The sequence below is a fragment of the Thalassophryne amazonica genome, chromosome 21 (genome assembly GCF_902500255.1).
Source record: "Thalassophryne amazonica chromosome 21, fThaAma1.1, whole genome shotgun sequence".
Classification (NCBI taxonomy): domain Eukaryota; kingdom Metazoa; phylum Chordata; class Actinopteri; order Batrachoidiformes; family Batrachoididae; genus Thalassophryne; species Thalassophryne amazonica.
The window spans coordinates 537,288-560,702 of NC_047123.1; the positions used below are offsets into that span (position 1 = coordinate 537,288).

The following is a 23,415-nucleotide window of genomic DNA, read 5'->3' on the forward strand; positions in this document are numbered from 1 at the left end:
ATTCAACAGCGCGACAATAAAAGTGCAGTTAATTGAATGAACAGTTTTTTCCCCCCAGAACAGATCCATTTCTAATCAACCAGAGTAATCTAATCCCTTCATGCCCAGCCACTCTCTTTGCATTCAGATTATCCATCCATCCATTTTCTATAATCGTTTACTCCCATTAAGGGTGGGGAGCTGGAGCCTGTCATAGGGCATGAGGCAGGGTTCACCTGGACAGGACGCCAGTCTGTCACAGTGCCATATATAGACAAACAAACACATTCACACCTACAGACAATTTAAAGTGTCCAATTCACCTAACCTAATGTCGTTGGATGTGGGAGGAAGCCGGAGCAGCTGGAGGGAACCCTCACAAACACGGGGAGAACATGCAAACTTTGCGACCCCATAGCCTTCTTGCTGTGAAACAACAGTGCTAACCACTAACACACTGTACTACCCACGTTCAGATTATAAACTCCTAAATAGCAATGTGTGGTCACACATGCACCAAATGGATTCAACACAACAAGGTTTGAAAGCTTGAAGGAAGCAGTCTGAGGGTCACTAGACCACAAAGGGTAAATCACTTGCTGACATATTTCTTGAAGCATACCTCCTTATCTACCCTCAGCACTGTCACAGCCTGCTTTTCTCAGCTCTTTATCCAGCCCAGAATTTCATCTAAGCCATGCTCAACTTGTAGTGGATGACCAACTCAGCACCACAGCACTTGGAGCCCTTCAGAGACAGGACCCTTGGTGTTCTTTGGTGGTTGTCTTTTCTAGAGATGAGGATTCCAACAAATTCAACCTATCCCCATCATGACATGTGCTACCCTCCAGTGGAAGAAGGCAGCAAAGTCCCTCCCACAGAATGTGCAAACAAGAAATCTTAATTTCCGATGTTACGCATAGTGAAGTCTTTTGTGGTGGCTGGAGTCCCAATCCTGCCAACAAGCCCTCAAATATCTGCAAGGTGTATGCATAGGGAACGGTGTGGTGGCTTCATAGTTAGCACTGTTACCTCACAGCCAGAAGGTTGTGAGATCCTTACATGTTATCTCTGTGTTCACACTGCTTCAATCTGGGAGTTCCAGCTTCCTCCCACTTCCAAAGATATGCAGATTAGGTGAACTGGAAACTATAAATTGACTGTAGGTGAGAGTATGTTTATGTGGCCCTGTGATGAACTGGCGCGTCCTGTCCAGGATGAAGCCCACCTCTGACTGCTGGGATAGGCTCCAGCTCCCCCTTGACCCTTAACTAGAATAAATGGGTATAGGTGCAGGATAACATCATACACAGGACACACAGTCTCCACATCACTTGCAGAACATTTTGTGTTGGTAACATGAAAACGTGTATGTCTGTACAGCAGATCTTCCTCCTTAACATTCAACTGAGATTAATTTGGGCATGACTTTTTATTGAGGGATACTTTGACACACAGACACCAGTAGCCGGGGATGGAACCACCGTTCCTTTCACTGAACCTGATCCACAGTTTGTTTTTTGCATTTATTGGCTGAATTATTGTTCCACCCTGTGAGTTGCTGACCTCTGACCTCATCCATCAGCTGCTGATCTCAGCTCTACAATGAACATTCAGTCTGCCATTAACAAAGAGCTGTTTGTCCCTCGTGATGAGCACCTCCTGGTGGCAGTGGAGGTGCAGAGGAGAAAAAGGAAGCGGGTGTCCTTCCTACCACCTGGAGGAAAAGCCAACTATGTCACATTCATGTGCCTGTCAGGTAGGATTACGACATGAAACATTTCCTTTTTGTCATTCTTGTTGTTGCTCTTACTTTATGACATCACATAGTCCTATAAAGACTATCATCATACCATCAAAGGGAAGTGGTGTAATGGTTTACACGCTGGACTGGGATGCTAGCGATCCGGGTTTGCTTCCTGGTGGCAGCCCAGCTTCCAAATGGCACCTTGAACAGATGTGCTGGCGAGGAATGAGAGATAAGATAAGAAAAGCCTTTATTCATCCCTCAATGGGGAAATTTCAGTGTCACATCGCAGCATAGAACAGTAGGAAAAGACGGAAGGGCATGAAATAAAACAACAAGCATCTCTTAAAAACAAGAACTAAAAAAAGCACTGAGTGCCGGGTAAAGCTGAGACTACCATTGTTCAGTTCAATGCTGCACTGCCGGGATGATATACACCGTCAGGATGTGAGTGTGATCAGATAAAATGACTTCACCGTGAAATGTACGATAAGTTACTCTGATATTTACAATATCGACAGGTTAAAATATAGTAGGTAAAGTGACTTGAGTTTGCACCATAAGTTAAATTATTGCACCTAATAAATACAGCAGGTAATGACATGATTATTGTCCTGGTTGTTATGGTTACCACAGTATGACCACTGATCATTGTACAGTCTGACAGCAGCCGGGAGAAACGATCTGCGGAATCTCTCCCTCACACAGCGAGGGTGGATGAGTCTGTCACTGAAACTGCTCTCCAGAGCAGACAGAACGTCCAGCAGGGGGTGACACTCGTGGTCCAGCATAGATGTAAGTTTAGCCAGGACCCTCCTGTCCCCCACCTCCTGCACAGAGTCCAGAGGACAGCCCAGGACAGAGCAGGATTTCCTGATGATCTTATCCAGTCTTTTCGTGTCCCTCTCTGTGATGCTGCTGCTCCAGCAGACCACACCGTACAGGATGGCTGAAGCCACCACAGAGTCATAGAAGGTCCTCAGGAGTGGCCCCCTCACTCCAAAAGACCTCAGCCTCCTCAGGAGGTAGAGGCAGCTCTGACCCTTCCTGTAAAGTGTCTGTGTTGTGAGTCCAGTCTAGTTTGTTCAGATGAACACCCAGGTACTTATGAGTCCACTCTCTCAATGTCCCTTCCCTGGATGTTCACTGGGGGGAGTGTAGTGGGGCGGCGTCTGAAGTCCACCACCATCTCCTTGGTCTTCCCCGCGTTGATGAGGAGGTGGTTCCTCTGACACCAGTCAACAAAGTCCTGCGTTAGTCCTCTGTACTCTGCGTCATCGTCGTCCATAATGAGTCCAATGAGGGCGGAGTCATCAGAGAACTTCTGCAGGAGACGTGTGCTGTGGGCACCTCTGGAAATAAGCTGCCAATAAAATGCTTTCGCTGGCTACCCACGTTAAATAATGAAACTCTTCTTCTTCAACAGGGATGATGAAGGGAAAAAAGTCAGAATTCTTATGTTTCTGTGGGCTGGTTATGAACCTATTAAAGTAATTATCACAAGGATTCTTTATGTCTTTGTGAAATAAATGTCAAATATGACAAGAAGCCTTATGGTACAGCTTAAGAACACTTTAATAATGCACATAACTGAATTTAACATGGGAAGGAACAGCTATCAGGTATTCTTTCTGTAACTGCAACTTTTAATGTGAAACAGTTCTTTTATTGTGTGTGTGTGTTTTTAATGTGAATCAAACTATTGTTTTTGGTCCTGTATAACTTAATGAATAAGAAGAGTGACTCCAAGGTCAAAGACACAGGCTGTGGTCACCGTTTTAATCAATCAATCAATCAACTTTTTTCTTATATAGCGCCAAATCACAACAAACAGTTGCCCCAAGGCGCTCCATATTGTAAGGCAAGGCCATACAATAATTATGAAAAACCCCAACGGTCAAAACGACCCCCTATGAGCAAGCACTTGGCAACAGTGGGAAGGAAAAACTCCCTTTTAACAGGAAGAAACCTCCAGCAGAACCAGGCTCAGGGAGGGGCAGTCTTCCGCTGAGACTGGTTGGGGCTGAGGGAAAAAAAAACAGGAAAAAGACATGCTGTGGAGGGGGGCAGAGATCGATCACTAATGATTAAATACAGAGTGATGCATACGGAGCAAAAAGAGAAAGAAACAGTGCATCATGGGAACCCCCCCACAATCTACGTCTAAAGCAGCATAACCAAGGGATGGTCCAGGGTCACCCGATCCAGCCCTAACTATAAGCCTTAGCGAAAAGGAAAGTTTTAAGCCTAATCTTAAAAGTAGAGAGGGTATCTGTCTCCCTGATCTGAATTGGGAGCTGGTTCCACAGGAGAGGAGCCTGAAAGCTGAAGGCTCTGCCTCCCATTCTACTCTTACAAACCCTAGGAACTACAAGTAAGCCCGCAATCTGAGAGCGAAGCGCTCTAATGGGGTAATATGGTACTACGAGGTCCCTAAGATAAGATGGGACCTGATTATTCAAAACCTTATAAGTAAGAAGAAGAATTTTAAATTCTATTCTAGAATTAACAGGAAGCCAATGAAGAGAGGCCAACACGGGTGAGATATGCTCTCTCCTGCTAGTCCCCGTCAGTACTCTAGCTGCAGCATTCTGAACCAACTGAAGGCTTTTTAGGGAACTTTTAGGACAACCTGATAATAATGAATTACAATAGTCCAGCCTAGAGGAAATAAATGCATGAATTAGTTTTTCAGCATCACTCTGAGACAAGACCTTTCTGATTTTAGAGATATTGCGTAAATGCAAAAAGGCAGTCCTACATATTTGTTTAATATGCGCTTTGAATGACATATCCTGATCAAAAATGACTCCAAGATTTCTCACAGTATTACCAGAGATCAGGGAAATGCCATCCAGAGTAACGATCTGGTTAGACACCATGCTTCTAAGATTTGTGGGGCCAAGTACAATAACTTCAGTTTTATCTGAGTTTAAAGCAGGAAATTAGAGGTCATCCATGTCTTTATGTCTGTAAGACAATCCTGCAGTTTAGCTAATTGGTGTGTATCCTCTGGCTTCATGGATAGATAAAGCTGGGTATCATCTGCGTAACAATGAAAATTTAAGCAATACCGTCTAATAATACTGCCTAAGGGAAGCATGTATAAAGTGAATAAAATTGGTCCTAGCACAGAACCTTGTGGAACTCCATAATTAACTTTAGTCTGTGAAGAAGATTCCCCATTTACATGAACAAACTGTAATCTATTAGACAAACCACCGCAGCGCAGTGCCTTTAATACCTATGACATGCTCTAATCTCTGTAATAAAATTTTATGGTCAACAGTATCAAAAGCAGCACTGAGGTCCAACAGAACAAGCACAGAGATAAGTCCACTGTCCGAAGCCATAAGAAGATCATTTGTAACCTTCACTAATGCTGTTTCTGTACTATGATGAATTCTAAAACCTGACTGAAACTCTTCAAATAGACCATTCCTCTGGAGGTGATCAGTTAACTGTTTTACAACTACCCTCTCAAGAATCTTTGAGAGAAAAGGAAGGTTGGAAATTGGCCTATAATTAGCTAAGATAGCTGGGTCAAGTGATGGCTTTTTAAGTAATGGTTTAATTACTGCCACCTTAAAAGCCTGTGGTACATAACCAACTAACAAAGATAGATTGATCATATTTAAGATTGAAGCATTAAATAATGGTAGGACTTCCTTGAGCAACCTGGCAGGAATGGGGTCCAATAAACATGCCGATGGTTTGGACGAAGCAACCAATGAAAATAACTCAGACAGAACAACCGGAGAGAAAGAGTCTAACCAAATACCGGCATCACTGAAAGCAGCCAAAGATAACGATACATCTTTGGGATGGTTATGAGTAATTTTTTCTCTAATAGTCAAAATTTTGTTAGCAAAGAAAGTCATGAAGTCATTACTAGTTAAAGTTAATGGAATACTCAGCTCAATAGAGCTCTGACTCTTTGTCAGCCTAGCTACAGTGCTGAAAAGAAACCTGAGGTTATTCTTATTTTCTTCAATTAGTGATGAGTAGAAAGATGTCCTAGCTTTACGGAGGGCTTTTTTATAGAGCAACAAACTCTTTTTCCAGGCTAAGTGAAGATCTTCTAAGTTAGTGAGACGCCATTTCCTCTCCAACTTACGGGTTATCTGCTTTAAGCTACGAGTTTGTGAGTTATACCACGGAGTCAGACACTTCTGATTTAAAGCTCTCTTTTTCAGAGGAGCTACAGCATCCAAAGTTGTCTTCAAAGAGGATGTAAAACTATTGACGAGATACTCTAACTCCCTTACAGAGTTTAGGTAGCTACTCTGCTCTGTGTTGGTATATGACATTAGAGAACATAACGAAGGAATCATATCCTTAAACCTAGTTACAGCGCTTTCTGAAAGACTTCTAGTGTAATGAAACTTATTCCCCACTGCAGGGTAGTCCATCAGGGTAAATGTAATGTTATTAAAAATGATCAGACAGAAGGGAGTTTTCAGGGAATACTGTTAAATCTTCTATTTCCATACCATAAGTCAGAACAAGATCAAAGATATGATTAAAGTGGTGGGTGGACTCATTTACTTTTTGAGCAAAGCCGATAGAGTCTAATAATAGATTAAATGCAGTGTTGAGGCTGTCATTCTCAGCATCTGTGTGGATATTAAAATCACCCACTATAATTATCTTATCTGAGCTAAGCACTAAGTCAGACAAAAGGTCTGAAAATTCACAGAGAAACTCACAGTAACGACCAGGTGGACGATAGATAATAACAAATAAAACTGGTTTTTGGGACTTCCAATTTGGATGGACAAGACTAAGAGACAAGCTTTCAAATGAATTAAAGCTCTGTCTAGGTTTTTGATTAATTAATAAGCTGGAATGGAAGATTGCTGCTAATCCTCCGCCACGGCCCGTACTACGAGCATTCTGACAGTTAGTGTGACTCGGGGGTGTTGACTCATTTAAACTAACATATTCATCCTGCTGTAACCAGGTTTCTGTTAGGCAGAATAAATCAATACGTTGATCAATTATTATATCATTTACCAACAGGGACTTAGAAGAGAGAGACCTAATGTTTAATAGACCACATTTAACTGTTTTTAGTCTGTGGTGCAATTGAAGGTGCTATATTATTTTTTCTTTTTGAATTTTTATGCTTAAATAGATTTTTGCTGGTTATTGGTGGTCTGGGAGCAGGCACTGTCTCTACGGGGATGGGGTAATGAGGGGATGGCAGGGGGAGAGAAGCTGCAGAGAGGTGTATAAGACCACAGCTCTGCCTCCTGGTCCCAACGCTGGACAGTCACAGTTTGGAGGATCCAAGAAAATTGGCCAGATTTCTAGAAATGAGAGCTGCTCCATCCAAAGTGGGATGGATGCCGTCTCTCCTAACAAGACCAGGTTTTCCCCAGAAGCTTTGCCAATTATCAATGAAGCCCACCTCATTTTTTGGACACCACTCAGACAGCCAGCAATTCAAGGAGAACATGCGGCTAAACATGTCACTCCCGGTCTGATTGGGGAGGGGCCCAGAGAAAACAACAGAGTCCGACATTGTTTTGCAAAGTTACACACCGATTTAATGTTAATTTTAGTGACCTCCGATTGGCGTAACCGAGTGTCATTACTGCCGACGTGAATTACAATCTTACCAAATTTACGCTTAGCCTTAGCCAGCAATTTCAAATGTCCTTCGATGTCACCTGCTCTGGCCCCCGGAAGACAATTGACAATGGTTGCTGGTGTCGCTAACTTCACATTTCTCAAAACAGAGTCGCCAATAACCAGAGTTTGATCCTCGGCGAGTGTGTCGTCGAGTGGGGAAAAACGGTTAGAGATGTGAACGGGTTGACGGTGTACACAGGGCTTCTGTTTAGGGCTACGCTTCCTCCTCACAGTCACCCAGTCAGCCTGCTTTCCCGACTGCGCGGGATCTGCCAGGGGGGAACTAACGGCGGCTAAGCTACCTTGGTCCGCACCGACTACAGGGGCCTGGCTAGCTGTAGAATTTCCACGGTGCGGAGCCGAGTCTCCAATTCGCCCAGCCTGGCCTCCAAAGCTACGAATAAGCTGCACTTATTACAAGTACCATTACTGCTAAAGGAGGCCGAGGAATAACTAAACATTTCACAACCAGAGCAGAAAAGTGTGGGAGAGACAGGAGAAGCCGCCATGCTAAATCGGCTAAGAGCTAGTAGCTACGCAACCTAGCGGATTCCTAAAAACACACAAAGTGAATAATGTGTAAATAATTTAAAGGTGATTCAGCAGAAGGAGTGCCCCAATCAAGGCACCAAACAGGCCATGAAGCAGCACAGGCAACGCACGACAACGGTGCTAAAATAAAATAAAAATCAACTAAACACGCTGTGGAGCAGCACAGGCAACGCACGACAACAGTGCTAAAAGAGAAAAAAATAAATAAATAAATAAAAAACGAAAGCGTTAGCAAGCTAGTTAGCTTGCCAACGCTGATGAAAGTTAGCTGATAAAAGTGCTCCGTCGCGATGTTTCGACCGTTAGAGGTCTTCCTTAGGCGTTGGAGCACAGTAAAAAAGTAAAAAAAAAAAAAAGTAAAAAGGTAAAAAAGTCTTGAAAAAGACTGTTAATTCAAGTCCAAAGCAGCAGGTAGCAGTCTCTGTGTAAACAGTCCCAACAGAGAGCCAAGTGTTACCAGCGTACACAGACTGTGTTCAGCGTGCACCAGGTTTTACAGGTTATATGATGTATTTAGTATACTTACGAGAAGATGAGGAACTGGTTAAAGATACATGTATAGTTACAATTGAACACCAACGTGATCTTATTGTCAGGGTTTGAGTTTTTGTTTGGTTTTCTCTTTTTTTTATTTTGTTCTTGTGATCTCCTGGTTATTTTTGCATTTCATTGGTTTTTGTTTGTTTATTCTCTTGCTGGGTTTTTCTGCTTGGTTCTGTCTGTCTCTGCTTCTCTTGTCTGTCTCTTGGTTCTTGGTGATGGGTGTTTCTCTCTCTCTCACTCTGGCCACGCCCTTGTTCTGGTGCTTTCCATGCGCACCTGTTTCTGATTTGCTGATTACCACCTCGGGTCATATAGGCTCACTGGGTGTGTTTGTCCCTCACCAGTTTGTTTGTGTCGTAAATCTCTTCTTTGCTCACTTCGAGACTGTGAAACCAGGAGCAGCCACGTCACCGCCAGTGGCCGGGAGTAATGTCACGGTGGGGGAGTATGAGGTGAGGTGCACACTGAGGGGGGTCTCCGGATGGGTGCTGACAGACTGTGCAGACCATCTACTGGGATTTCACCAAATCTTCAACTGGTCCCTGACATAGTCTGCCTGAAGACCTCCACATAGTGCCCCTACCCAAGAACCCCCATAACCAGCATCAGTGACGACTGGCCTGTTGCACTCACACCGGCAGTGAAGTGTTTTTTTTGTTTTTTTTTAAAAACTGGTTAGAAGTCACATGTCATTACTCCCACTGCTGCTCCTGAACACATCCAAAACCAAGGAGCTAATCACAGACTTCAGGAGAAACCAGACATTCAGCCTGTTAACATTGGGGGGAACCTGTGTGGAAAGGGTCAGGGACTTCTGTTTTCTGGGAGTCCACATAGAGGAGAAACTGCCCCGGGACAGGAACACCACACACTTGGTAAAGAAGGCACAGCAAAGACTCCACTTTTTTGCAAATCCTCAGGAAAACTAACATCAACCAGAGATGTCTGGTGTCTTTTTCCCGCTCTACCATGGAGAGCATCCTCACAGACTGCCTCTGGATGTGGTTTACCAGCTTCACGGGGCAAACAGGAAAGAGCTCCAGAGAAGATCACTGGGTGCCCTCTACCCACACTGGGGGACCTTCATGGCTCTGACCATCTCAGGAGAGCCAAGACCATCCTAAAGGACTCGTTCCACCCTGGACACTCTGTGTTTGAGCTGCTGCCATCAGGCAGATGGTGCAGGACCATTAAAGCAAGAACAAACAGACTGAAAAACAGTTTCTACACAACTGCTGTTAGAACTTTGAATGCCACTGGAACTAAACAGTCAGGTCACATGACACACGGAATGAGGGAAATGTTTATGTGCCATATCCACAGTTTTGTACATACTTTTCTCTTTTAAACAGTCTCTTTTTGCTACAATGTTCTTGTAATTTATTTTTCTTTTGTGATCTGGACATACCTCTGTCATTCTGTTGAATTTTATTTTCTTCTCCAGACCTTTAAAGTCTGTGTGTGTGGTTTACTCAGGTTACAAATAATGTATCTGTGCCTAAGGTTCTTCAGGCAAAGCACCATTTGGTTAGTTTTCCTTCAACTGCTGGATCCAGGAGATAAAATATCAAAACTGCTGAATGATCCAAGAACAGTAAAACAGTAAAACACAGAAATCCCTGATTGAAATAATCTATAAGAAAAAAAAACAACAAAAAAAAAAACAGGTCCAGTTCATGTGTTTTGGATCAGTCACAGGTTGTAAAACACTGAAAGAATTGATTAATTTTTTTTTAAAGTCCCAAGCCAGCAGTGTATCCTGTCAGCACTTAAAAATCTCAGACTGCAACCTAAATCCAGTCAAGACATCTGCAAATCAGTGAGAAAAAAAAGTCTATAGATCGATGGTAAATTACAGCCAACAATATACACTCAACAAAAATATAAACGCAACACTTTTGGTTTTGCTCCCATTTTGTATGAGATGAACTCAAAGATCTAAAACTTTTTCCACATACACAATATCACCATTTCTCTCAAATATTGTTCACAAACCAGTCTAAATCTGTGATAGTGAGCACTTCTCCTTTGCTGAGATAATCCATCCCACCTCACAGGTGTGCCATATCAAGATGCTGATTAGACACCATGATTAGTGCACAGGTGTGCCTTAGACTGCCCACAATAAAAGGCCACTCTGAAAGGTGCAGTTTTGTTTTATTCGGGGGGGGGGGGGGGGGTACCAGTCAGTATCTGGTGTGACCACCATTTGCCTCATGCAGTGCAACACATCTCCTTCGCATAGAGTTGATCAGGTTGTCAATTGTGGCCTGTGGAATGTTGGTCCACCTGATCCAGCCCTAACTATAAGCTTTAGCAAAAAGGAAAGTTTTAAGCCTAATCTTAAAAGTAGAGAGGGTGTCTGTCTCCCTGATCCGAATTGGGAGCTGGTTCCAGAGGAGAGGAGCCTGAAAGCTGAAGGCTCTGTGTTGGGAAAGTGTAGTGACAAGGACCCACAACAGGGGGCGCAAATGAACGGTCAATAGATGAGCCAAAAAGTAACAATTTAATGTTGTGAATGTGCACAACGAACATACAGACAATCACAGAATATCATAACAGTCAATACACAGAGGTGACGTGTGGGCAGGCTCGAGGATAGAAGACGTCTGTCCTGAGAAGAGCCGGAACCACACGATTTCCGCCGCCCCAGAACCTGGTGAATACTGGAGCCGCCAAGTCCCGAATTCCCAGGTGATCACCGTCCCTGACTGTCGGATCTGGTACTGCTGGCGAAGAACAAAGACAGTCAAGTGTGGGTGTGTGTACACCCAGTAACAACAGCGGTGGGAATGCCACCTCCACCTCTCATTCAATATGTTGCAGCGGTCTCAGCTGAAAAGGAGCGCCGTCTTGCATAGCTTCCTCACAAACGACCGGTTCTCCTGCAAATTCTCAATAACAGAGTTACAAATCTCACAAAAAGGCGGAGAGTATTACCTCCTATGAAGTATGATATCTCGGCAACGAGGTGGAGATGACGTCTGGTCTTTATGGAGTGAGATGATGTTGAGTAGATGGGTGACAGCTGTCAAGAGGTAATGAGCAACAGCTGTCACCCCCGGCTGTGTCCATGGCGGCAGCGCCCTCTCGTGCCTGAAGCCCGCACTTCAGGCAGGGCGCCCTCTGGTGGTGGGCCAGCAGTACCTCCTCTTCTGGCGGCCCACACAACAGCTCTGCCTCCCATTCTACTCTTAAAAACCCTAGGAACTACAAGTAAGCCTGCAGTCTGAGAGCGAAGCACTCTATTGGGGTGATATGGTACTATGAGGTCCCTAAGATAAGATGGGACCTGATTATTCAAAACCTTATAAGTAAGAAGAAGAATTTTAAATTCTATTCTGGAATTAACAGGAAGCCAATGAAGAGAGGCCAATATGGGTGAGATATGCTCTCTCCTTCTAGTCCCCGTCAGTACTCTAGCTGCAGCATTTTGAATTAACTGAAGGCTTTTCAGGGAACTTTAGGACAACCTGATAATAATGAATTACAATAGTCCAGCCTAGAGGAAATAAATGCATGAATTAGTTTGTTCAGCATCACTCTGAGACAAGACCTTTCTGATTTTAGAGATATTGCGTAAATGCAAAAAAGCAGTCCTACTATTTGTTTAATATGCGCTTTGAATGACATATCCTGATCAAAAATGACTCCAAGATTTCTCACAGTATTACTAGAGGTCAGGGTAATGCCATCCAGAGTAAGGATCTGGTTAGACACCATGTTTCTAGATTTGTGGGGCCAAGTACAATAACTTCAGTTTTATCTGAGTTTAAAAGCAGGAAATTAGAGGTCATCCATGTCTTTATGTCTGTAAGACAATCCTGCAGTTTAGCTAATTGGTGTGTGTCCTCTGGCTTCATGGATAGATAAAGCTGGGTATCATCTGCGTAACAATGAAATTTAAGCAATGCTGTCTAATAATACTGCCTAAGGGAAGCAAGTATAAAGTGAATAAAATTGGTCCTAGCACAGAATCACTGAAAGCAGCCAAAGAGAACGATATGTCTTTGGGATGGGTATGAGTAATTTTTTCTCTAACAGTTAAAATTTTATTAGCAAAGAAAGTCATGAAGTCATTACTAGTTAAAGTTAATACTGTTAAGTCTTCAATTTCCATACCATAAGTCAGAACAAGATCTAAGATAGGATTAAAGTGGTGGGTGGACTCATTTACATTTTGAGCAAAGCCAATTGAGTCTAATAATAGATTAAATGCAGTGTTGAGGCTGTCATTCTCAGCATCTGTGTGGATGTTAAAATCGCCCACTATAATTATCTTATCTGAGCTAAGCACTAAGTCAGACAAAAGGTCCGAAAATTCACAGAGAAACTCACAGTAACGACCAGGTGGACGATAGATAATAACAAATAAAACTGGTTTTTGGGACTTTCAATTTGGATGGACAAGACTAAGAGTCAAGCTTTCAATGAATTAAAGCTCTGTCTGGGTTTTTGATTAATTAATAAGCTGGAATGGAAGATTGCTGCTAATCCTCTACCTCGGCCCGTGCTACGAGCATTCTGGCAGTTAGTGTGACTCGGGGGTGTTGACTCATTTAAACTAACATATTCATCCTGCTGTAACCAGGTTTCTGTAAGGCAGAATAAATCAATATGTTGATCAATTATTATATAATTTACCAACAGGGACTTAGAAAAGAGAGACCTAATGTTTAATAGACCACATTTAACTGTTTTAGTCTGTGGTGCAGTTAAAGGTGCTATATTATTTTTTCTTTTTTGAATTTTTATGCTTAAATAGATTTTTGCTGGTTATTGGTGGTCTGGGAGCAGGCACCGTCTCTACGGGGATGGGGTAATGAGGGGATGGTAGGGGGAGAGAAGCTGCAGAGAGGTGTGCAAGACTACAACTCTGCTTCCTGGTCCCAACCCTGGATAGTCACGGTTTGGAGGATTTAAGAAAATTGGCCAGATTTCTAGAAATGAGAGCTGCTCCATCCAAAGTGGGATGGATGCCGTCTCTCCTAACAAGACCAGGTTTTCCCCAGAAGCTTTGCCAATTATCTAGGAAGCCCACCTCATTTTTTGGACACCACTCAGACAGCCAGCAATTCAAGGAGAACATGCAGCTAAACATGTCACTCCCGGTCCGATTAGGGAGGGGCCCAGAGAAAACTACAGAGTCCGACATTGTTTTTGCAAAGTTACACACCGATTCAATGTTAATTTTAGTGACCTCCGATTGGCGTAACTGGGTGTCATTACTGCCGCCGTGAATTACAATCTTACCAAATTTACGCTTAGCCTTAGCCAGCAGTTTCAAATTTCCTTCGATGTTGCCTGCTCTGGCCCCCGGAAGACAATTGACTATGGTTGCTGGTGTCGCTAACTTCACATTTCTCAAAACAGAGTCGCCAATAACTAGAGTTTGATCCTCAGCGGGTGTGTCTGTCGCCAAGTGGGGAAAAATGGTTAGAGATGTGAACGGGTTGGCGGTGTACACGGGGCTTCTGTTTAGGACTACACTTCCTCCTCACAGTCACCCAGTCAGCCTGCTTTCCCGGCTGCTCGGGATCTGCCGGGAGGGAACTAATGGCGGCTAAGCTACCTTAGTCCGCACCGACTACAGGGGCCTGGCTAGCTGTAGAATTTTCCACGGTGCGGAGCCGAGTCTCCAATTCGCCCAGCCTGGCCTCCAAAGCTATGAATAAGCTACACTTATTACAAGTACCATTACTGCTAAAGGCGGCCGAGGAATAACTAAACATTTCACACCCAGAGCAGAAAAGTGCAGGAGAGACAGGAGAAGCTGCCATGCTAAACCGGCTAAGAGCTAGTAGCTGCGCTAAGCTAGCGGATTCCTAAAAACACACAAAGTGAATAATGTGTAAATAATTTAGAGGTGATTCAGCAGACGGAGTGCTTTAGTTAAGGCACGTAAAGATTACACTGGGAAACAAATCATTGTCTAGTTAACTAGATCAATCTAACTGCGCAGATCAAACAGCTAACAGATACAGCAAAACACCGCTGTGCTCCGGAACAGGAAGTGATACAATACCGCAGTGAGAGCCAACCACCAGTAGAGGTTCAGCCAAGACAACAGCCAACGACAATGGCTGTTGGCTGTGCGAAAACCGCTCACCTACACGATGCCACACACGCTGTCTGCCATCTGCCCTGGATAGTGTGAACCGGGATTCATCCGTGAAGAGAACACCTCTCCAACGTGCCAAACGCCAGCGAATGTGAGCATTTCCCCACTCAAATCGGTTACGACGACGAACTGGAGTCAGGTCGAGACCCCGATGAGGACGACGAGCATGCAGATGAGCTTCCCTGAGACGGTTTCTGACAGTTTGTGCAGAAATTCTTTGGTTATGCAAACCGATTGTTTCAGCAGCTGTCCGAGTGGCTGGTCTCAGACGATCTTGGAGGTGAACATGCTGGATGTGGAGGTCCTGGGCTGGTGTGGTTACACGTGGTCTGCGGTTGTGAGGCTGGTTGGATGTACTGCCAAATTCTCTGAAACGACTTTGGAGACGGCTTATGGTAGAGAAATGAACATTCAATACACGAGCAACAGCTCTGGTTGACATTCCTGCTGTCAGCATGCCGATTGCACGCTCCCTCAAATCTTGCGACATCTGTGGCGTTGTGCTGTGTGATAAAACTGCACCTTTCAGAGTGGCCTTTTATTGTGGGCAGTCTAAGGCACACCTGTGCACTAATCATGGTGTCTAATCAGCATCTTGATATGGCACACCTGTGAGGTGGGATGGATTATCTCAGCAAAGGAGAAGTGCTCACTATCACAGATTTAGACTGGTTTGTGAACAATATTTGAGGGAAATGGTGATATTGTGTATGTGGAAAAAGTTTTAGATCTTTGAGTTCATCTCATACAAAATGGGAGCAAAACCAAAAGTGTTGCGTTTATATTTTTGTTGAGTATAATTGAAAGAGCTGCAGCTCAAAGCACAGGAAAGTCTCACATGAGGTCTGTGGACAGTTAAAAGTCCAGGGAGAAAGTTTGACTGATGCAGCAGACTCGCCTTCACTCCACCATGTCTCTGAACAGTAAAAGTCCTGTCAGCTGCTCCATTGTTGCACTAGCAACTCAGTTCAGTTAATTTATCTAATGCCAAATCACAGCACAAGTTGCCCCAAGACACTTTACAAGGGCTAGGTCTAATCTTACTCCCCCCTCCCCCCAAGTGCCTCTATTGAGGAGTGTGACGTTAACTCAGAACATGGCTCCCTTTTGGTTCCAACTGTGCTGAACTACAGAATGAACCTTTTATCAAATCAATTTTATTTATATAGCGCCAAATCACAACAAACAGTTGCCCCAAGGTGCTTTATATTGTAAGGCAAAAACCATACAATAATTACAGAAAAACCCCAACGGTCAAAACGACCCCCTGTGAGCAAGCACTTGGCGACAGTGGGAAGGAAAAACTTCCTTTTAACAGGAAGAAACCTCCAGCAGAACCAGGCTCATGTAGGGGCAGGAAAAAGACATGCTGTGGAAGAGAGCAGAGATCAATCACTAATCACTTTTATGTTTTCAACATTTAAAAAAAAATATCATTTAACCACATACAGCAACACATCCAGGTCCAGGTGCTATCAAAATAAATATAAACATAGTTAAACTATCAAATTTACAATTTATGATTTATTTAATTCATTTAAAGCCTGATTTAGGCAGCTGTAACTGTGTCATACAATGACGTGCGTAGGAGTTTTAAAGTTCTCCGTCTCTGGATTATACTTTATTCTGGACTAATTTGACCCTCAACAAGCTTTTCTTTCTACAATCATCACCTCCAAATCAAAAGTAAACTGAACATTTTCCTCTTTTACCAACTTTGTGCTGTAAATGTGATGCAGACTTTTCTGATCCATTAATCAGTGTGCACACTGTAAAAACTATTAAAATTTGATGGCACACGAAGCAGTGAAAGCAGAAAAGTGTAAAATCACAGCCGTTTGTGTCTGATTTAACAGGTGCACCTCAGGCTGAAGTCTGAACACAGTTTGAAAAAACTTAACGGTTGGACTTTTAATCACAGAAATGACTCTGATCCCACTTTCCTCAAATCTGTGTGTCAGAGGTAAACTTTAATTTGTACCTCTGTTACTGTGCACATCCAGACTGCTCGGGTTTTTAATGGAAATACATTGTGATCGGACGAGACATTTTATCTGATATGAGTGAAAAATCCGTTATACAAAATCCGTTATATACAGTATTTATTACATGGAAAACAATACAAAAACTTTGGGGCTTTTTTTGTCCAGTGACTGTGAATATCTGGTTTATACGATGACGGTTTAGGTGAGTTTTACTGAATGTGGGACTGAACAAGCTATTTTGCACAGACCTGAAGTGTGCAGATTTTTTTCCGTTTTACTTGGAAGTCTCTACTAAATCCTGCACCTTTTCAACAGATGAGCGGTGACGCTTCACTACTTTACAAAAGGTCTTTTATAAAATATGGTGCCTCTCCTTGATTATCTATTGCAGAAAGGACTCCTGCACTTTGTCTTCATGAAAAAGTCATAGACTCGCATTTAAATTGAAGTTAAATTTCTTCCTTTGACATGATCCTAATACAAACAATAGTCTGTGATCCAAATGTGTGCTGATGTAACCTATGTACGTTATTGCTTCTTTCTATTTTGGCAAGTCTGTGCTGTGTTTTTTCTTTGTTGTCTTCATGCAAAATTCAATAAACTATCATTTAAAAAGGCAAGTTCGGCTCCAGTTTGCCAGAAGGCACGTAGGAGATGCAGTCCTACATTTGATCTGTTTTCCTTCTCTGCTCCACTGTGATACAGACAAAATAGGTACTCTTCCAGTTGCTTTTAAAAAATAACTCATGTTAACTCTTCACCTCCACAGTGACCAACACAAGGCCTCATCAGCTCCTTCTTACAAAGGTGAAGCAGTTTGGAGGCTCCTCCTCCTTTACCAGGCGATCCCAGTGGACAGTGGACCAGCTTCAACAGGTCAACGGCATCAACCCCAACAAGGTGAGCAGGAACGATCACAAGAAGACAGTCCAAAGGCCTTTCTAGAACCACTTTGGTCCACACAGGTATATCTCAGAAAAGCTTCAATATTTTTGTCAGCTATTTCAGGAAGTGAAAAAATTTGTGTATATTCTAGACTCACTACATATAAAGTAAAATGTTTCAAGCATTTATTTATTTTAATTTTGATAATCACAGCCTGCAGCTAAAAAAACAACCCCAACTCTTATAATATTAGAATATTTAATTTCAAGTTTAAGTATGTCAGTGTTACTGCAGTATAAATCCCATGAGTATGGTTCAGTCCACATAACCACAACCATGGGGAAGACAGCTGACTTTACAGTTGTCCAGAAAACACTAACTGACGTCCTCCGCAGGGAGGGTAAGACACAGGAAGTCACTGCTGGAAGGTGCTGGCTGTTCGCAGAGTGCTGGATCTAACCAAATTCATGAAAGGTTGACTGGAAGGGAAAAGACGTACAAACAGGGATGACCACAGCCTTGAGAACCTTGTCAAGCAAAGCCAATTCAAGATCTTGTGGGAGCTTCACAAGGAGAGGACTGAGACTGAAGTCAATGCATCGAGAACCTCCACACACAGACATGTCCAGGAAATGGACTATGAGTGTCTCATTCCTCATGTCAAGACACTCCTGAACCAAGGACAATGTCAAAGTTTTACTTGGGCTAAGGAGAAAAAGAACTGGACCATTGTCCCAGTGGTCCAAAGGCTTCTTTTCTGATGAAAGTAAATTTTGTATTTCATTTTGAAATCAAGGTCCCAGAGTCTGGAGGAAGAGTGGAGAGGAACAAAATCCGTGGTGCTTGAAGTCCAGTGTGAAGTTTCTAGAGTCAGTGAAGATTTGGTGCCACGTCCTCTGCTGCTGTTGGTCCACTGTGTTTGGTCAAGTCCAAAGTCAACACAGCCATCCAGAAGATTTTCGAGCACTCCATGCTTTCATCTGCTGACAAGCTTTATGGAGATGCTGAGTTCCTGTTCCAGCAGGACTTGGTACCTGCCCACACTGCATGAGTACCTGGTTTGCTGACCATGGTGTTACTGTACTTGATTGGGCCCATAGACAATGACTCATAGATTCTCTATGGGGTTTTGTCAAGCACAAGCTTAGAGACACCAGACCAGCAATCCAGACGAGCTGACGGCTGCTGTCAAAGCAATGTGGACGTCCAGAACCCCTCAGCAGGTCCACAGGCTGATCACCTCCACCCCACACTGATGTGTAGGAATTTATTCAAAAGAAGCCACAATCAAGTACTGAGCACATAAATGAACATACTTTTCACACATTCCATATTTCTATATTCTAAAACCTGTATGTATTTTTTTTTAACTGATCTTATGAAATATTGTAATATTTTGAGATGTGCATTTTCTGTTTTTGGAGCTGTAGGCTGCAATTATCAAAATTAAAATGAGAAAAGCTGGAAACATTTTATAGTTTACATGCTTTCAGTCTAGAATATATAAAATGTTCACTTTGTGAAATACATGAAAAAACAGATCTTTTTCATATTTTTATTTGTGCGATTCACCTGTATGCTGTTCTTACAGCAGCTGTCCCAGACTGGTTTAGATGGTGCAGATTTGAAAGGTGGTGAACTTCTGAGAGTGTAAAATTTGTGCACCATGTCGGCCTTTTCTGCGAACCCATTGACAATGCAGATTACCTCACTAGAACATCTCCTTTCTCCTCCATATGGGTCTTCTAGGATAGCCCAGATTTTGACCTGGTATTCAACAGCAAAGTGGACCAGTGGGTGGCCAGGTCTTCAGCAGAAAAGTGCATCTTCATCCAGATCCTGTATCAGGCATGCCACACCTACTGGGAAGGGAAGGCATGCAGCCTGGGCAAGGTGAGCCAACAGAGTGCCCAACACCAGGGTGCAGCCGGTACAAGCTTGTCCACCCAGGGTCATGGACCAAGGACCTTGCAGGCCCAACGAAAGAGCTCGGTTCCTCCCAGACAGACTGAGTTCATTAACTGCCAGTCCAAGCTGACCGGAGGTACTGGGACTTCATGTTTGCAAAGCTTTTATACCACGGCTGTAACATTTTGTCCTTCTTCTGCCAGATGCCTGCACCATGAACCTGTTCATCTATCGGTGCAAAGTCTTCTTGAACCGTTTGAAGTACAGGATGGTCACACGCTCACGTCACTCACAGGGTCAAGGTAGGACTCTCACTTCCAGTCTGTGTCTTTTAATTGAATCCACGCTAAATCTTGAAGCTACGTGTTCCTCCTCAGTCTGTTGAACAAGGAGCAGCTTCACTGCTGCAGTTCGTAATTCATGCCTTGTTTCAGATCACCTTAGTCAGCATAATGAGGATGGGACAAGATCCATTTAGGGATCAAACAAACATTCATCCAGTCATATGGCTGCCTGCTTCTGGAACCCTTATTCCATCATGTCCAGGCCATTACAAAAGGTTCTCTTTCTGTCCTTCATCAAGCATGCAAAAAGATACAAAAATTCCCAGCTTTTGCTTTAATAAGAGAACTTTGTTCTAGTGGCTCTTTAATTATCTGGGGTATTTTTCACTCCTCTTTTCTGCCATCCCTTGTTACTGCAGACTTATAGGAAATGATTCTTCAGGAACCAAACAACAACAAACCATCATTTGAACAGCTTGATGATAAATGATAAGAATCACTTTTCAAAATGAACTTGGCAGAAGGACCTTCAGAGACTCCCTGGAATTTTTGGTTCCAGGTTTCTGATGTTTGAACTGCACAGTCCCATGACTTCTTTTCCCCTTTGGCTGTTTGTTGTCAGTCTGCAGAGAAAAGCCTCTCTGTGGATCCTACGAAGACAAAGACTTTGTGTGAGTGAAGCCGACACAATAGCAGCTCTTTGAAACAGATCTCTGGCCTGACCAGACTTTTGGAATGGTTGGAGACGGGACGCACTCTTTAACCTCATCCACCTTTGTTAGGAATTCTAACTCGCAGGTCAGCACGAAGTTGGAAGGTGTGTCTTGCTCATAAGTACTTCAACAGTACTTCAGTGTTTGTTGAGAATAGGCTTTGTTGAATGTGTTGAAGCTTAGACTTGAATGAGGGTGTGAGCCGCTTCAGTCAGTGCACGGGGAGAGCGCACGCCGAGCACAGTGAAGCAACACGTTATAAGAAACAAACTGTGGCGCTGCCTTTATTTCTCTCTGGACTGACGGTTCGTCCTGTTCACTCCGTGTGCACGTGTCCGTGTGCACGTGTCCGTGTGCATGTGTCGGTGAGAGTTAGACTGAAATTCTGACATGAAATAAATTGGTCAAAATTCCTTAAAAAATGAGAATATATGAATGAGCGTTATAAAAATCACACACGTGTGTTTAAAAAACCTGATGTGTAGAAACTCTGCAGTGACGTTCAGAAGCAGAAATCACGTAAAGCAGCTGAGAACTCTGAACTTTAACTGGCTGTTATTTTACACAGATATTTATTTTACGTGACTTAATGTAGTTGTTTTATGTTCAAGCACAAAACGTGACTGAGGAGGAGAAAAAAGAGGAAAGGAACTCTAGTCTGAATAAAAATACAAGCTGCTGATTTTTGTTATTTTACAAAGTTATCAGTCTGCAGTTCTGAGTTTCATTTATTTCAAAGTAAGTTACATGAGTCAAATCAGTCTGCATTGTTCAGTTTTTCCAGCACATTTGTGTATTTTTTCCTTTTTTATAAGAGTTTGGTGTTTGTGTTTGTTTTACAAACTTTTTAAAAAACAATAAAATGTTCACACTTTTCTTTATAGCAGTTCTGTAATTTCAGAAATGGAACAGAAACAACCACAAATCAGAAAAAGTTGGGACTGTATGTAAAATGAAAATAAAATAAAAATGTTGTTATATTTCCAGTTTCTCCACTCACACCCACAGAAGCCAAACATTCTTCCAAATGGGAGCAGGATGGGAGTGGAAGTCATTCTGAATGGGAGCGGGAGTCATTCTGAATGGGAGCGGGATGGGAGCGGAAGACATTCTGAATGGGATGGGAGTGGGAGTCATTCTGAATGGGATGGGAGCGGGAGTCATTCTGAATGGGAGCGGGAGTCATTCTGAATGGGAGCGGGATGGGAGCGGGAGTCATTCTGAATGGGAGCGGGATGGGAGCGGGAGTCATTCTGAATGGGATGGGAGTGGGAGTCATTCTGAATGGGAGTGGGAGTCATTCTGAATGGGAGCGGGATGGGAGCGGGAGTCATTCTGAATGGGAACTGGATGGGAGCTGGAGTCATTCTGAATGGGAACTGGATGGGAGCGGAAGTCATTCTGAATGGGAGCTGGATGGGAGTGGAAGTCATTCTGAATGGGAGCTGGATGGGAGTGGGAGTCATTCTGAATGGGAGCGTGAGTCATTCTGAATGGGAGCGGGATGGGAGCGGGAGTCATTCTGAATGGGAGCTGGATGGGAGTGGGAGTCATTCTGAATGGGAGCGTGAGTCATTCTGAATGGGAGCGGGATGGGAGCGGGAGTCATTCTGAATGGGAGCTGGATGGGAGCAGGAGTCATTCTGAATGGGAGCGGGATGGGAGTGGGAGTCATTCTGAATGGGAGCATGAGTCATTCTGAATGGGAGCGGGATGGGAGCGGGAGTCATTCTGAATGGGAACTGGATGGGAGTGGAAGTCATTCTGAATGGGATGGGAGTGGGACTCATTCTGAATGGGATGGGAGTGGGAGTCATTCTGAATGGGAGTGGAAGTCATTCTGAATGGGATGGGAGTGGGAGTCATTCTGAATGGGAGCGGGAGTCATTCTGAATGGGGAGCGGGAGTCATTCTGAATGGGAGCGGGATGGGAGCGGAAGACATTCTGAATGGGATGGGAGTGGGAGTCATTCTGAATGGGATGGGAGTGGGAGTCATTCTGAATGGGAGCGGGAGTCATTCTGAATGGGAGCTGGATGGGAGTGGAAGTCATTCTGAATGGGATGGGAGTGGGAGTCATTCTGAATGGGAGCGGGAGTCATTCTGAATGGGAGCGGGATGGGAGCGGGAGTCATTCTGAATGGGAGCTGGGTGGGAGTGGGAGTCATTCTGAATGGGAGCGGGATGGGAGCGGGAGTCATTCTGAATGGGAGCGGGATGGGAGCGGGAGTCATTCTGAATGGGAACTGGATGGGAGCTGCAGTCATTTCTGAATGGGATGGGAGTGGGAGTCATTCTGAATGGGAGCGGGAGTCATTATGAATGGGAGCGGGATGGGAGCGGGGAGTCATTCTGAATGGGAGCGGGATGGGAGCGGGAGTCATTCTGAATGGGAGCGGGATGGGAGCGGGAGTCATTCTGAATGGGAGCGGGATGGGAGCGGGAGTCATTCCGGGATGGGAGCGGGATGGGAGCGGGGAGTCATTCTGAATGGGAGCGGGATGGGAGTGGGAGTCATTCTGAATGGGAGCGGGATGGGAGTGGAAGTCATTCTGAATGGATGGGAGTGGGAGTCATTCTGAATGGGAGCGGGAGTCATTCTGAATGGGAGCGGGATGGGAGTGGAAGTCATTCTGGATGGGAGTGGGAGTCATTCTGAATGGGAGCAGGAGTCATTCTGAATGGGAGCGGGATGGGAGTGGGAGTCATTCTGAATGGGAGCGGGAGTCATTCTGAGTGGGAGCATGAGTCATCTGAATGGGATGGGAGCGGGAGTCATTCTGGATGGGAGCGGGAGTCATTCTGGATGGGAGCGGGAGTCATTCTGAATGGGATGGGAGTGGGAGTCATTCTGAATGGGAGCGGGAGTCATTCTGAATGGGAGCGGGATGGGAGTGGAAGTCATTCTGAATGGGATGGGAGTGGGAGTCATTCTGAATGGGAGTGGGAGTCATTCTGAATGGGAGCGGGATGGGAGCGGGAGTCATTCTGAATGGGAGCTGGGTGGGAGCGTGAGTCATTCTGAATGGGAGGGATGGGAGCGTGAGTCATTCTGAATGGG

The 23,415-nt window shown here is 44.0% G+C and overlaps 1 protein-coding gene across 1 annotated transcript in view; it reads left to right on the top strand.

The window, feature by feature from the left end:
* Window positions 1–23,415, top strand: part of stxbp6l (syntaxin binding protein 6 (amisyn), like) — a 63,380-nt gene that overhangs the window by 3,151 nt on the left and 36,814 nt on the right. The window contains exons 2-5 of the mRNA XM_034162354.1: window positions 1,563–1,738; window positions 17,334–17,464; window positions 19,199–19,493; window positions 19,561–19,659. Of these exons, the coding sequence (XP_034018245.1) occupies window positions 1,585–1,738; window positions 17,334–17,464; window positions 19,199–19,493; window positions 19,561–19,659 (679 nt within the window). The 5' untranslated portion in view covers window positions 1,563–1,584. The remainder of the gene's footprint in view (window positions 1–1,562; window positions 1,739–17,333; window positions 17,465–19,198; window positions 19,494–19,560; window positions 19,660–23,415) is intronic.